The sequence below is a fragment of the Archocentrus centrarchus genome, chromosome 3 (genome assembly GCF_007364275.1).
Source record: "Archocentrus centrarchus isolate MPI-CPG fArcCen1 chromosome 3, fArcCen1, whole genome shotgun sequence".
Lineage (NCBI taxonomy): Eukaryota > Metazoa > Chordata > Actinopteri > Cichliformes > Cichlidae > Archocentrus > Archocentrus centrarchus.
This window is the reverse complement of record NC_044348.1, coordinates 16,831,703-16,845,677: the sequence shown is the minus strand read 5'-3', so window position 1 is coordinate 16,845,677 and position 13,975 is coordinate 16,831,703. Positions and strand designations below refer to the sequence as shown.

Below are 13,975 nucleotides of genomic sequence, written 5' to 3'. Positions count from 1 at the left end.
TTTTTTAATCATTTCAAGATGAGCAGGTCTCTTAGCTCCCAGTTCATTTATTAGATCACTGACATTATTGCCACGTCTATGATCACCTGTGTGCCAGTCAAAACAAGTCCTTTTTATTATTTGTGTTGAAATAACTGTGACACGGATTAATCAGAATGTAATGAACAGTCGCTGCACTTCATGAAATTTCAATAAAAGTAGCTGAGATGTTGCTGTTCACCATTAATCTGCCTAAATTAGAGCTTATATAAAAATAAAAAAAAACAGTTTAAAAATCTCAGTTTGCAGCTCCAGTTCTATAACAAATTTGTATGATTTGTAACTTGAGTACTGTGATCTTTACACCTGCTTTAGTTCACTGGTACATACTTTTGTACCTATGTAGAAATTTCCCCCTGCTTTTTTCAATGCTCATCAAGGAGAAGTAAAATTTTATCATCCCAGTTTTCATGTAAATCACTGAGCAAACCTTTTTTCTGTTCTATCCTGGTAACTAAATAGCTTGCCGGACAATCAGCGAATAAAACATTGCTCTGTCTGCTGCTTAACCACCTTCATCTCCCATCCAGAAAGTAAATGGCAAGCACATTAGTATGGTAGACGGCAGTATTTATTTCTTTTATAGAGGTAGTAATGTACTGAACCACTACAAGAAGAGATAGAACAGAGGTAATATAACACGCATTAAAGCCAGCACCTTTTTTATAACTAGTGAATGCAGATAGAAAGGTACTTTATCCTTTTCACATGTCTACCAAGAGGAGCCTAATTAATTTTGAAATAGGTGACTTTTATTTCTTGCCAAGCATGCATAATGATGCATTCATATCTCCCACCCTTCATCCCTTCGTCCACTTATCGTCTTTCCTTTCAGTTAATTTCCTTTATTTTCAATGTCTCTTATGCTTCTCTCTCACATTCAGTGCATACACACGATAGATAGATAGATAGATAGATAGATAGATAGATAGATAGATAGATAGATAGATAGATAGATAGATAGATAGATAGATAGATAGTAAATCCTATATAGGACATACACATACTCCTCCAATCCTCCCTCTCTGATTTTATGTCTCATTTTCTGTCTGTGGAAGATAGGGGTAATGAAAATAATTGTGCTTCATTAATTCGGAGTCTGACTGGATGATAGCCATTTTGAACTATGTTTGCCAATTAGGCTGTCCAAATTAAAAGTGACCTTGGGATACTCTGCTCTTGCCTGTAATCGCCTAATGAAGCAGTTGTCTAGAAACAGTCCACTTTGTAATGTAAATTTTTATTTTTTTTTATTTTTTAAACATGTCTCCATGCTGGTTGCACTAATTTTCTACTTTTCATTTTTAAGATATAAAGAGGTAAAATAAACAAAGAAGGGAATGGCCGGGTGTCTTCTAGTGAATGTGTGACCAGAGTTATCGCATAGTGTTTAACGCTGGGATGTAAAGGGTTACACCAAACCTCGGAAACCCTGCTGCTTCAGGGTAGATTCTGCTCTATTTGGATCTGGCCTCGGGGTGATGTGACATGCTACAGTACTTTCAGTTGTGTTCTCACTCTCTTATTAGAGGCGTAATTAGAAAGCATACACATTATGTACTGTGTATACACCAACATTGATACTTTCAGCAGCAAGTACGTAAGATCTCTTTCCCCTTTCATGTCCTTTATGCAGGGCATGTTTAATTGGTATTACTTGAAAGACCTACCAGTAAAAAGTGTCTTAATATAGAAGCGATGTAAATTGAAATGCAACTTGTAGACTAAAGATTATTACTCTGTTTGTAAAGTTAAGTGAAAAATGGATGAAAAAGGTAGAGCCTCATTACAAAATGAGACTCTATTGTTCAATAGGAAACTGTTTAATGAGCATTTTTAATGGGTTTGGGGGTGACAAGGGGCAATCAGAGGGAGCAATAGGAGCTAAGTTGGGGGAGAGCAACAAGAATAAACAGATATCGTGTTATCAGTCACTTGTGATTGACTATAACCTTTTGAGAGCAGGGAGAACCTAGGCTCATCTTTCCACTTCATTAATACATACTTGTTTGTATCAGTAGTATCGATTTAGTCATTTAAACTAAGAGATGAAGTTACCTCACCTGTTTGTTCATGCTTTTACAATTGTTTTTCCAGGTGACGACAACTGAAGCACTACCAGCAAGCATGTTCATACCTGTACCGAGTCCAGACAGAGAGTCACAGAGCGCCCCTCATGCTACAGCCAACTCTAACTCTGAAGAGACAAAGAAGCAAGCTGGTTAGTATTTGGCTGTTAAAAATGTCATCTTTTCTTTATACAGTAGTAGTAGTATTCAAAGTAGTTTCAGGTATGTGTTCTATAACGGGCAAATTAATACTCTCGGTAATCATTGGTATACATTTATGAGATTCAACTAAATTGTATGACCTTATACCTGTGTATTTACACTCTGGAGAAAAAAATCAGGTCTGTAGTTATTACATAGGCTGAAAAAAAAAGAGTTATTAAGTATTTGATAATATTACAAAAGGCATGTACAGTGAAAGAGAACGCAGTTCTCATGCTTTGGCCCACATTCACAACAACGCAATATGAACGTTGGTGTTTGCAGGTTTTGTAATTAATCGGTGCTTTTTCATTTTTGGCACCTTCCCATGTCACTAACATACTGAATGTACTTTATTGATATTACTGGAAAAAAATCCACTCAGCAAATGTGGAATCTGATGAATGGCTATCTTCTCTTGACCTGTTTGTCCACAGATGCGTCAGATGCCGATCCAGAAAAAGGGGCGTCACTCCCTCCTGAAATAGCTGAAGCTCGCAAGTCGCCTGCGGAAGATCAGCAATCAGAACGTGAGGATGCCACAGGATTCCTGTGCTGGAAGAAAGGCTGTAATCAAGTGTTCAAAACGTCCAACTCCCTACAAATGCACTTCAATGAGGTTCACAACAAAAGGCACCAGCTGCCTGTTTCAGATCGCCATGTCTACAAATACCGCTGCAACCAGTGTAGCCTGGCCTTCAAGACTGTGGAGAAGTTACAACTCCATTCACAATATCATGTGATCAGGGCAGCCACAATGTGCTGTCTTTGCCAGCGAAGCTTCAGAACACTACAGGCCCTAAAGAAGCATTTAGAATCCAGTCACCTGGAGCTGAGTGAAGCTGACATCCAGCAGCTATATGGGGGATTATTGATGAATGGTGACATTATGGCAATGGGTGATCCAACCCTTGGTGAAGAGCATGGAAGTCTGGGAGAGGACGACAGAGAGGGAGATGAAAGTGATCCAGAGGAAAAACAAAGTCCAACAGGCAGTGACTCTGGCTCACTGCAGGAGGATTCAGGATCTGAACCTAAACGTGCTTTGCCGTTCAGAAAGGGCCCTAACTTTACGATGGAAAAATTCTTGGATCCATCCCGTCCTTTTAAGTGCACTGTCTGCAAAGAGTCTTTTACACAGAAGAACATCCTTCTGGTTCATTACAACTCTGTCTCCCATCTACACAAGGTGAAGAGAGCTCTTCAGGAGTCTACTACTGGTCAACCTGAGCCTACCAGCAGCCCTGACAACAAGCCATTCAAGTGCAGCACTTGTAATGTGGCCTATAGCCAGAGTTCAACTTTGGAAATCCACATGCGCTCTGTTTTACACCAGACCAAAGCTAGGGCAGCCAAACTTGAAGCAGCAGGGGGAATCACAAGTTCTGCAAGTGCTACTGGTTTAAGCAGTGGAGGGTCTGGCGTGAGCACTTCGACATCTAGCCCAAGCCCAGCCAGCAACTCAAATACTAGCTCTACCAACCACAGCTCTTCTGGGAGTCAAGCAGCTCAGAATATTCTTGGAGGAAACCACACAAACCAGACTCACAGCACTGAAAGCCAGGGAAATTCCTCATTGAGCTGCCGCTCCTCACCATCTGAGAACCATGAAGTAAAAAAGTCCAAATTTTCAGATATCCTCTCTGCTAGGGGGCAACAGCAACAGCTTCAGCAGCAACAGCAATTGGCTCAGGCTCAAGCCCAAGCTCAGGCACAGCTTCAACAAGAGCTCCAGCAGCAAGCTGCTCTTTTACAATCACAGCTTTTCAACCCAGCACTTCTGCAGCACTTCCCAATGACAACGGATGCACTTCTGCCTCTGCAACAGCAGCAGTTGCTGTTTCCTTTCTATATCCCTGGAGCAGAGTTTCAACTAAATCCTGAGATCAGCATCAGCAGTTCAGCACTTGGCCTAGCTGGAACCACCAGCTCTTCACTGCTCGAAGATCTTAAAAACTCAGCCCAGCAGAGCTGCTTGCAGCAGCAATTGATGCACCACCACCTTCAGCAGCAGCAGCAACAGCAGCAGCAACAGCAACAGCAGCAACAACAGCCTCATTTGCAGGTTCAGAGCCAAATGGCATTGCTGCAACAAAGTGCATCTCTCCTCCAGCCGGTTGAATTAAAGCAGAAACCTCCCTCCTCTCAGAGTGAAAAGGACAGAGAAATACAAAGAGAGAGGGATGCAAGTGAAAAAAATGAGGACTATGTAAATAAAGATTCTGCAGACAGCAAGCCAAAAGAAAAGGACAGTCAGCATATTTCAATAAACATAAACCATGATACTGGCTTGCCTCCACCGAGGATTGCTTCAGATGCTCGAGGAAATGCAACTAAAGCCCTGCTGGAAAATTTTGGGTTTGAGTTAGTAATTCAGTACAATGAAAATAAACAGAAAGCTCAGAAAAAGACAGCTGGACCTACTGGATCAAGTGGTCCAGGTGGAATAACAAGAGTGGTGGACCCCATTGGGGGATTAGAGAAACTGGAATGTGAAGCCTGTGGCAAGCTTTTTTCAAACATCCTGATTCTGAAGAGTCACCAGGAGCATATCCACCAGGCTTTCTTTCCATTCCGATCCCTTGAGAGGTTTGCCAAGGAATACAGAGAACATTATGATAAACTCTATCCACTGAGACCTCCTACACCAGAGGCTGCTCCAGCTCCACCACCACCTCCACCTCCACCACCTCCTCCTCCGCCACCCCAAAGAGCTCCCACACCAAATATTCCTGTGTCTGCGGCCTCACTCACACCTCCAACCGTACCACCCCCACAGCCACCAGTTACAATGACACAGATACCCATGCCAATGGATTTGCCCCTCTTCTCACCGCTTATGATGCAGCCCATGTCCCTTCAGTCCTTGCCTACTCAGTTGCCTCCCCAGTTACCATCTGTTGAGCCAAGCCTGGCCTCAGACCTGGCCCAGCTCTACCAACAGCAACTTACACCAGCCATGCTGCAGCAGCAGCAGAACAAGAGGCCACGGACACGCATAACCGATGACCAGCTTAGGGTCCTACGACAGTACTTTGACATCAACAATTCACCAAACGAGGAGCAGATCAAAGAGATGGCAGACAAGTCGGGGCTTCCACAAAAAGTGATAAAGCACTGGTTCAGAAATACCCTTTTTAAAGAAAGGCAGCGCAATAAAGATTCACCATACAATTTCAATAATCCACCAACAACAACTCTGGAAGACACTAAAGTTGATTCCAAACCTCCTTCTCCTGAACCTCTGAAACAAGAATTATATGGAAGCAAGAGATCATCCAGGACTAGGTTTACTGACTACCAGCTAAGAGTTCTGCAAGATTTCTTTGATGCCAATGCTTATCCTAAAGATGATGAATTTGAACAGCTCTCGAACCTTTTGAGCCTCCCCACCCGTGTCATTGTTGTGTGGTTCCAAAACGCACGCCAGAAGGCAAGGAAGAATTATGAAAATCAAGGTGATGTAGGAAAAGATGGTGAAAGAAGAGAACTGTCAAATGACAGATACATTCGCACATCTAATCTGAACTACCAGTGCAAGAAATGTAGCCTGGTTTTCCAGCGTATATTTGATCTGATAAAACACCAAAAGAAGCTGTGTTACAAAGATGAAGATGAGGATGGACAGTATGACAGCCAAAATGAGGATTCAGTTGATTTTTCCAATGAATGTTATACTCCCTCTGGGTCTTCCTGTCACACCCCAATGCCCTCCTCTTCGAGTCTCTGCCCACTTCCACCCACGACTTCAGCATTCTCACACCTCCCTTCCTCCGAAAAAGACGAGGCATCACCAGCAACCACCTCAAACCTCTATGATGAGAAGCCCAAGCAGTTACCAGAAATAACTGCTGATCCGCGAGAAAACCAAACCTCCATTAAGCAAGAAATTGTGCACCAACCGCAGTCTGAGGCACAACACCAGAGACCTCAGAGAGAAGAGAAGATCCAAAATGTTTCTAAATCCATCAAGCATTCAACTCCTTCCTTTTCTCAGCAACAACAGCAGAGCGGTCTGTCAGCCTCTCAGACAAGCCAGGCTTCATCGCAAAGCTCTCACATGAGCCTCAATCAACACCTGGCCTCTGCCACACAACAAATGGCACAGCAGATGATCCCATACCAGTGTGAACAGTGCAAGATTGGCTTCCCCTCCTTTGAGCACTGGCAGGAACACCAGCAATTACACTTCCTTTCTGTGCAAAATCAATTCATCCATCCGCAATTCCTCGACCGTCCAATTGACATGCCTTTCATGCTTTTTGATCCCAGCAATCCTCTCCTGGCAACCCAGCTAATCTCTGGGGTGCCACAAATTCCAAGCAGTTCTGCCACCTCTCCGTCCACCCCAACCTCCACTATGAACTCCCTGAAAAGGAAGTTAGAGGAGAAAGCTAGCACTAGCCCAGGAGAGAACGACAGCACAAATAGTGGAGAAGAGCCACAGAGAGACAAGCGGCTTAGAACCACCATCACACCTGAGCAGCTAGAGATCCTTTATCAAAAGTATTTATTAGATTCAAATCCTACGCGCAAAATGCTTGACCACATTGCTGTTGAGGTGGGTTTGAAAAAGAGAGTTGTACAAGTCTGGTTCCAGAACACTAGAGCTAGAGAGAGAAAAGGCCAGTTTAGAGCAGTAGGTCCAGCTCAGGCTCATCGTAGGTGCCCTTTTTGTCGGGCTCTTTTTAAAGCAAAAACTGCCCTTGAAGCACACATTCGCTCTCGTCACTGGCATGAAGCCAAACGTGCTGGATATAATTTAACTCTCAGTGGTATGTTACCTGAGCAGGAGAGCATGCAAATAAAAATGGATGCTCTCGAGACATCAGGTTACTCCCAGCTGCCCCCCACTGCAAACAGCGATGGACAAAGCTCCTCCATGTCACCAGGGAACAAAGGCTTGGACTTGTCTCCCAGGGGTCTACTGAGCCCTTCATCCATCAAAGTTGAAGGAATGGAAGACTTTGAGACTGCCACCATGTCCTCTATGAACCTCAGCTTTGATCAGAGCAAACTTGATAATGATGACTGCTCTTCTGTGAATACAGCCATTACAGATACAACCACAGGTGATGAGGCTAATGCTGATAATGACAGTGCTGATGCAAAGCACAGCCACAATAGTGGAGATTACCTATCCAAGTCTGGTGGCACAGCCCCCATTCTTGAAAATGATGACCAGATGTCCTCAGGACTAGTAAGCCCTGCGACAAGCTATTATGCTAAGGACTATGAAAATGAAAATATGATTGACCACAGTGAGACGTCGAGTCTGGCTGACCCTTGCTCACCGAGTCCTGGAGCCTCCGGTAGCAGGAGCTTTGAAGATAGACCCGGCCAAAAGCGCTTCCGAACCCAGATGACTAATCTCCAGCTGAAAGTGTTGAAATCTTGTTTTAACGACTACAGGACACCCACTATGCTGGAATGTGAAGTACTTGGCAATGAAATTGGACTTCCAAAGAGAGTGGTTCAGGTGTGGTTTCAAAATGCCCGCGCGAAGGAGAAAAAGGCAAAGCTCAACATGGCCAAGCACTTCGGGATAAATCAGACATCTTACGAGGGGCCCAAGACTGAATGCACTTTGTGTGGTGTTAAATACAGCGCTCGCCTCTCTGTTCGTGATCACATTTTCTCCCAGCAACACATCTCTAAGGTGAAGGATACAATTGGCAGCCAGATCGATAAGGAGAAAGAATACTTTGACCCAGCTACTGTCCGCCAACTTATGGCCCAGCAAGAAATGGACCGCATTAAGAAGGCCAATGAAGTTTTAGGACTGGCACAGCAGCAGGCCATGCAGCAGCAGGGCATGTTTGATAGCCCTGCAATGCAGGCTTTAAATCTCCAGTCGGCTTATCCAAACCTGCAAGGCATCCCACCTGTCCTTTTACCAGGGGTTGGCAGCCCCTCTCTTTCCAGCTTTAACTCATCTAATTCAGGTACGTCACTGTTTGGCATTTATTCACCGCTATTCATGGCTGACATTTCAGGTGCAGAGTCACCTGAAAGTACACATTTCAGCTATTACTACAGGAAATGTTGTGTATTTCCATGAATCAGATATAACCATGAATCAGTCTGTCACATATATTCATTCGCACTGACACAAATATGCTTAATATAATTTAACAACTTTTGCCATTGTTCCCATTGTTGTGCTACTAGGTACCTGACCTGCCTCAAATGTTAACACTTTAGACCAGCAAATACCACAAGATACTGAACAAATGACATTACACAAGCTTATTATCATTCATGTAATGATTAGCTTTTGTCTGTTTTTCAGCTTTTGATATTGCATATTTAATTAGTTTTGTTACAGTTGAATATTCTTTTAAAAATGCACTGCAATTCCACATAATAAAATCCTATTAAGTCTTATTTTCTTGTCTGTTTTTGGAAAATTTCCAGCTTTAACTCCTCCAAAACCCTCAAACCTCCTGAACATGCCTGGTGCCAGTGTCCCCTCACCTAGTCTCCCCACATCTGGATTGCCCAACAAGCCTCCCTCCTCGTCGTCTCTTGCTGCATCCAGCCCAGCCCAGACCAACACGTCTGCTTCCCACTCAAACTCCACCTCCATCTCCAACTCCACGTCCTCAACCACTCAGTCTGGCTCGCGACCTGAACCTCCCAAAGAACGTGATGCTGAGAGAGTCAAAGAGAAGGAGAAGGCCAAGGAAAAGACAGAGAAGCCCTCAACTCCATCATCAACTGGAAGCACCCCTGCCCCTTCCACTTCTGCTGCCAGCGCCAAAAAGGAGAAACCAGACACAGCTGTTCCTGCCACGTCTATGCCCACACCTGGAATGGAGTATGTGGTAGATCCTGCCCAGCTTCAGGCCCTCCAGGCTGCTTTGGCATCAGACCCCACAGCTCTCCTCACAAACCAGTTTCTACCCTACTTCATGCCTGGCTTTTCCCCATATTATACCCCTCAGATTCCTGGGGCTCTTCAAGGGGGCTACCTGCAACCAATGTATGGTATGGAAAGTCTCTTCCCTTACAACCCAGCCTTGTCACAAGCACTAATGGGCCTGTCTCCAGGGTCCCTACTGCAGCATTACCAGCAATATCAGCAGAGTTTGCAGGAGGCACTACAGCAGCAGCAGCGGCAGCTTCAGCAGATCCAGCAACCCAAGGCGAGCCAAACTCCAGTTCCCCCTCAAACCTTGGGGGATCGCAAAGATTCTGCCAAAGATCCAGTAAAAACAGAGGAGCAAAAGGGCAATCTGCAAAGTGAACCCCCCACTTCCTCCTCCTCTTCCTCATCCTCCTCCTCCTCCTCTCATAATACAGTACCCTCCGAGCAGAATGAGATGGATGGCAAAGCTGTGGACACCCATCTAGACCAGTATATCGTCCCCAAGGTGCAGTATAAACTGGCATGCCGCAAGTGTCAAGCTGTTTTCACCAAGGAAGAAGCGGCTATTACCCACCTTAAATCGAACTGCTTTTTCGGTCAGTCTGTGGCAAACCTGCAAGAGATGTTGCTGCGTGTCCCCGGTGGCGTAGGTGTAGGGGCTGGAAGTCTCTATGACTGCCTGGCTTGTGACACTACGTTGGATGGGGAGAAAGCACTCAGTCAACACCTGGAATCGGCATTGCACAAACACAGAACAATCAAGAGATCAGTCAGAAATGCCAAAGAGCACGCTACTAGTTTATTACCTCACTCTTCAGCCTGCTTCCCCAATCCTAACACCGCATCTACCTCGCAGTCTGCCACTCATCCCATCAGCAGCCCTCCTCCCCCGCCAACAACATCAGCCACCATGCCATCCTCTGCTGTCTCCTCATCTCTGTGCTCCTCCTCTACTACCCAACTCAACACCACAGCTGCCGGAAAACCCTGGTCCCAGGCCCCTTTCCCCAGAGCTTTAGCTGGGAAGCCCAATGCTAGTCCCTCCTCTTCTTCCTCCTCTTTTCCTCCAGTGTCCTCACCTTCAACGGTTACCTCAAGTTCATTGAGCACCTCAGGAGTTCAGACCTCGATACCAACAGACGTCTTTACCGACGAGTCTGACTCTGACAGCAGTCAGAAGTCAGCAAACAGGCTGGGCAGGACGGCGGAGGAGCCGCAGCAGCCTGGCTTTGTCAAAGACAGTAATAGTTGTAGTAGTAATCTTGCTAGTGTAGGAACAGACTCCATCAGATTGTAAAAGAGCTTTCAGTGATGGACAATATTTAAAAAACACACTAAAAGACAAAAAAAAAATTAAAAAATGACAAAAAAAAGACATAAAAAGCAGCAATGTTAAAAATACATTAAAAGTATACAAACCAATTTCAGAAAAAGATGTGTAAAGACTAACTGCAATTCCAAAGCTTGTAACCAAAAATTTAAATGTTAGTGGATTGTTTTCCCATATCAACATGCTGGTTTTCATTTTTGTATTTTGTTTTGTTTTGTTTTTGTTTTTGTTTTACTCAACTGAGATATACCGATCAGCCACAGCATCAAAACCACCTGCATTATGTTGTGTTACGTCCCCACTGTGCCAGCAAAATAGTTTTGACCCATCAGGGCATGGACGCTTGACCCTTCGCTGTGTCCTGTGGTGTCTGGTACTGGGATATCGGCAGCAGGCTGGGATTGCATTGAGATCTGGGGAGGTCGGAGGCCAAGTTAACACCTTATAGGTTCTTTGTCGTGTTCCTTAATCCTGTTGTGTGGTTGGTCAAAATATCATCCGCATGAATGCCAAGGTTTCCCAGCATCACACTGTAACGAGGTTCACCTGTCAGTGGTTTTAGTGTTGTGGCTAATCGGTGTACAGGCATACTAATACGTGAGAACAGAACCGATCGCTGCAGTCATGTTTTGGGTAATGGTGGAGGAATGCTGTACTGTATGGCAATGGACTGCCTCAAAGTTGACAGATGGCCCAAGAACCCTTTTGAAGAAATGCAAGTCAACGAGCTGTCCCTTTGTTTTGTAATAATTTCTACTTAATAGCACAGCCACAAAAAGCCAGTATGTACTGTATGGGAGAATAGTCTATCAGTTTTCTTGCTATTTAAGCATTCAGATACCAATGGCTTGCAAAAGTGAAAGAATAATGTAATGTCTATTTTATTCTCAGGTCAACAGCTCACAGATGTTTTTCTGTTACAGAAATTCATGTTTTCACCTTGTGTTTCCAACAGGAGATGAGCATTATTTTTATTTTTTTTTTCTTTCTGAACTTGATTTAATAATAGAAAGTTTAAGTTGAATTCAATCTTGATAAGGCATTGTTTCTGGGCATTCAAATAGGGTCAAATGATTTGCTGATTTCAACATCAGAAATCCTTTCAAAGTGGGTAGGTTACAGTCCCAGTTATCCCATACAAGAAAAGCATTGCAGACATGATAACGGGCGATGAATAGTTTTAATTTAAAAAAAAAAAAAAGAATGAATCAGCCTTCTGTATTTATAATAGATACAAGCATTTTTGGTGTTAAGTAGGATGTTGCATTGGAAACCAATTTAAACAGTATGGTAGAATGGAAGAAAAAACCTTTATGTACATTTAGCTTTTGTATTGTCCAATTTTATGACACTTCATTTGATGTTGTCTTGGTCATTCCGATAGTCTAGATTATGGACAGGTAATTTATCGAAACTTTATTTCTGTCTTATTCTTAACTTCTTGGGAAACATTAACCCAAATGCCCCTCCTGACAAGGCAGGATCCTCTTTTAGCATTATTTAAATTTTATGATTTGGTTGGGATTGCTCTAACCAAAATGAAAAAGATAATGGGTGAAATATTGAAAGTTTTATTTAATTTAATTTTTGTGTTACCTTTGTGCACTTATCACTGTCTGACTCCTATTTTTCACTCTTTTTTGTTCCTTTCTTGGCACTTATTTTTCCTCTGCTCTCCTGTGTTTGTAGATATGTATACAAAGCAGGTCTTTTGTTCTTCATGTAGTGTGGCTACGGTCTCTCTCTTTTTTTTTTTTCTTTTTTTTTTTCATTTTGACATTTTTGTTGTCATAAGTGAAAATGAAAAAAGAATACTAATAATAATTCTCACGCTTTAAGACAAAAAGAAAATCCAAAGACTAAACACTTTCACCATTGGTGCATAAAGATGAGAAAAGAGGGTTCTTTATACTTGAGAATTTGTTGCTGTTTTTAGAGGAAAGAAAACAAAGTTTTAAAAGATAAAGGAGTACGCATCAGAGTTGCCGTTTCTGCTTCTTTGCAAGCAAACAGGTGGCTTTTTTACGTAAATACCAAAAACCAAAAAGGGCCCTTGTCCTTGCTTTGTGGAGTAGCACCGTTACAGAGCCATTGCAGTTTGTAAGATAGAGGTTATTAATCTTTGTTTGACTTTTGTCACATTCAAATGTCAATTTTTTTAAGAAAATGTATAAGGTCTGGTCTTCAAGGACATACGTTTTGCTGCTAATGTAGAATTTTGAGGAAAAAAAAAAAAGAGTACCTAGATGCATGCTCATTTTGCTTTTGGCTAAGCTTTAAAAACAAACAATAAACCAATTTCTTGCCTCTGCAACACCTTTTTTTTTTTTTCTTGTTGCAAAAACGGAACTTTGAAGACTGTGAATATATGTTCCAAAGGACATTTTGCCGATTTTCTTTTTGAATAGACCAATGTTTAAAGCCAATGATCTATAACGTTTGTAAAGAACAGTGCATTCCAAATATCACAATGGATTTTTATTAAGCAAGGACTGATCCTATTTCATTTGATTGCTTTTAATTGTCACAATCTAATTTTTTTTTTCCTCATTTTTGAAGTGACTGTAAACTGTTGTGTAAATTTTTTGCATCATCGGTTGCTGAAGAAAGTGACCTCCATATGTCATTTTGTGCTGGCATGGAACATTGCTGAAAATCCCTCCATCCAGTCAAGGTTGTTGCTCACTTGTTAAGCAAGTAATAGTGGTTACCAAAAAATGTATATAATACATCTGGTACTGATGCGTCTCATAGGTTTAGTAACATTTACACCAGTCAACCTACAACTAGTCTCAGAGGGAAATAATGGCCGTTTTGCTGAGGTGTTGTCGCTCCCTTTAGAGGGGGGGGTCTACCAGTCACTTGTCGCATGTGTCTGCAGGGTGCCACTTCCACACATAGATTACAGGTTTCTAAGGGACATCTTCATTCCAAAGCATTACGTCTGGAAAAAGTAGGAGGTTTTTTTGAAGATGTCTCTTGTTTTCAAATTGTTAGGATGCTTTTATGTCCAAAGAAGTCACTTACATCATTTTGTTGCAATGGAAATGGATGTGCATAGGTACCCCGCCCTTCTCCCCGATAATATGATGAATACATCATTTAATCTTTTTTTTTTTTTTTTTTTTTTTTTTTTAAAACCAAAACCAAGACATATTTAAATTTGTGAAGAACTACTTTTTGGCCACTATTGTATAGTCAATATATTTTTGCCCTAACAAATAAAAGGCACAATCTCAAAAGTGTTTAAAAATGCTTCATCTTGTAGAGAAATGGGATTTGGTGTTAATACTACAGCATGCTGTTGAAAGTCAGTAGATCTGGTCTGCAAGCTTGCTACTTCTCAAGTCCAGTTCCCTGAAATACTGTTCATGTGTACTTTCTTGTTTTGAAAGATCCTTAAGTTGTACAGTTTTTCCTCAAATATGTTTGCTTTATTTTAATTGTCAGACATGTATTGTTATT

At 42.4% G+C, this 13,975-nt stretch overlaps 1 protein-coding gene across 1 annotated transcript in view; it reads left to right on the top strand.

Annotated features, from left to right (window-relative positions):
• The window catches only part of zfhx3b (zinc finger homeobox 3b), a 142,454-nt gene extending 128,855 nt beyond the window's left edge, over positions 1–13,599 (top strand). Inside the window, exons 9-11 of the mRNA XM_030720437.1 lie at positions 2,137–2,260; positions 2,747–8,254; positions 8,727–13,599. Coding sequence (XP_030576297.1) covers positions 2,137–2,260; positions 2,747–8,254; positions 8,727–10,477 — 7,383 coding nt within the window. The 3' untranslated portion in view covers positions 10,478–13,599. The remainder of the gene's footprint in view (positions 1–2,136; positions 2,261–2,746; positions 8,255–8,726) is intronic.
• The last annotated feature ends 376 nt before the right edge of the window (positions 13,600–13,975 follow it).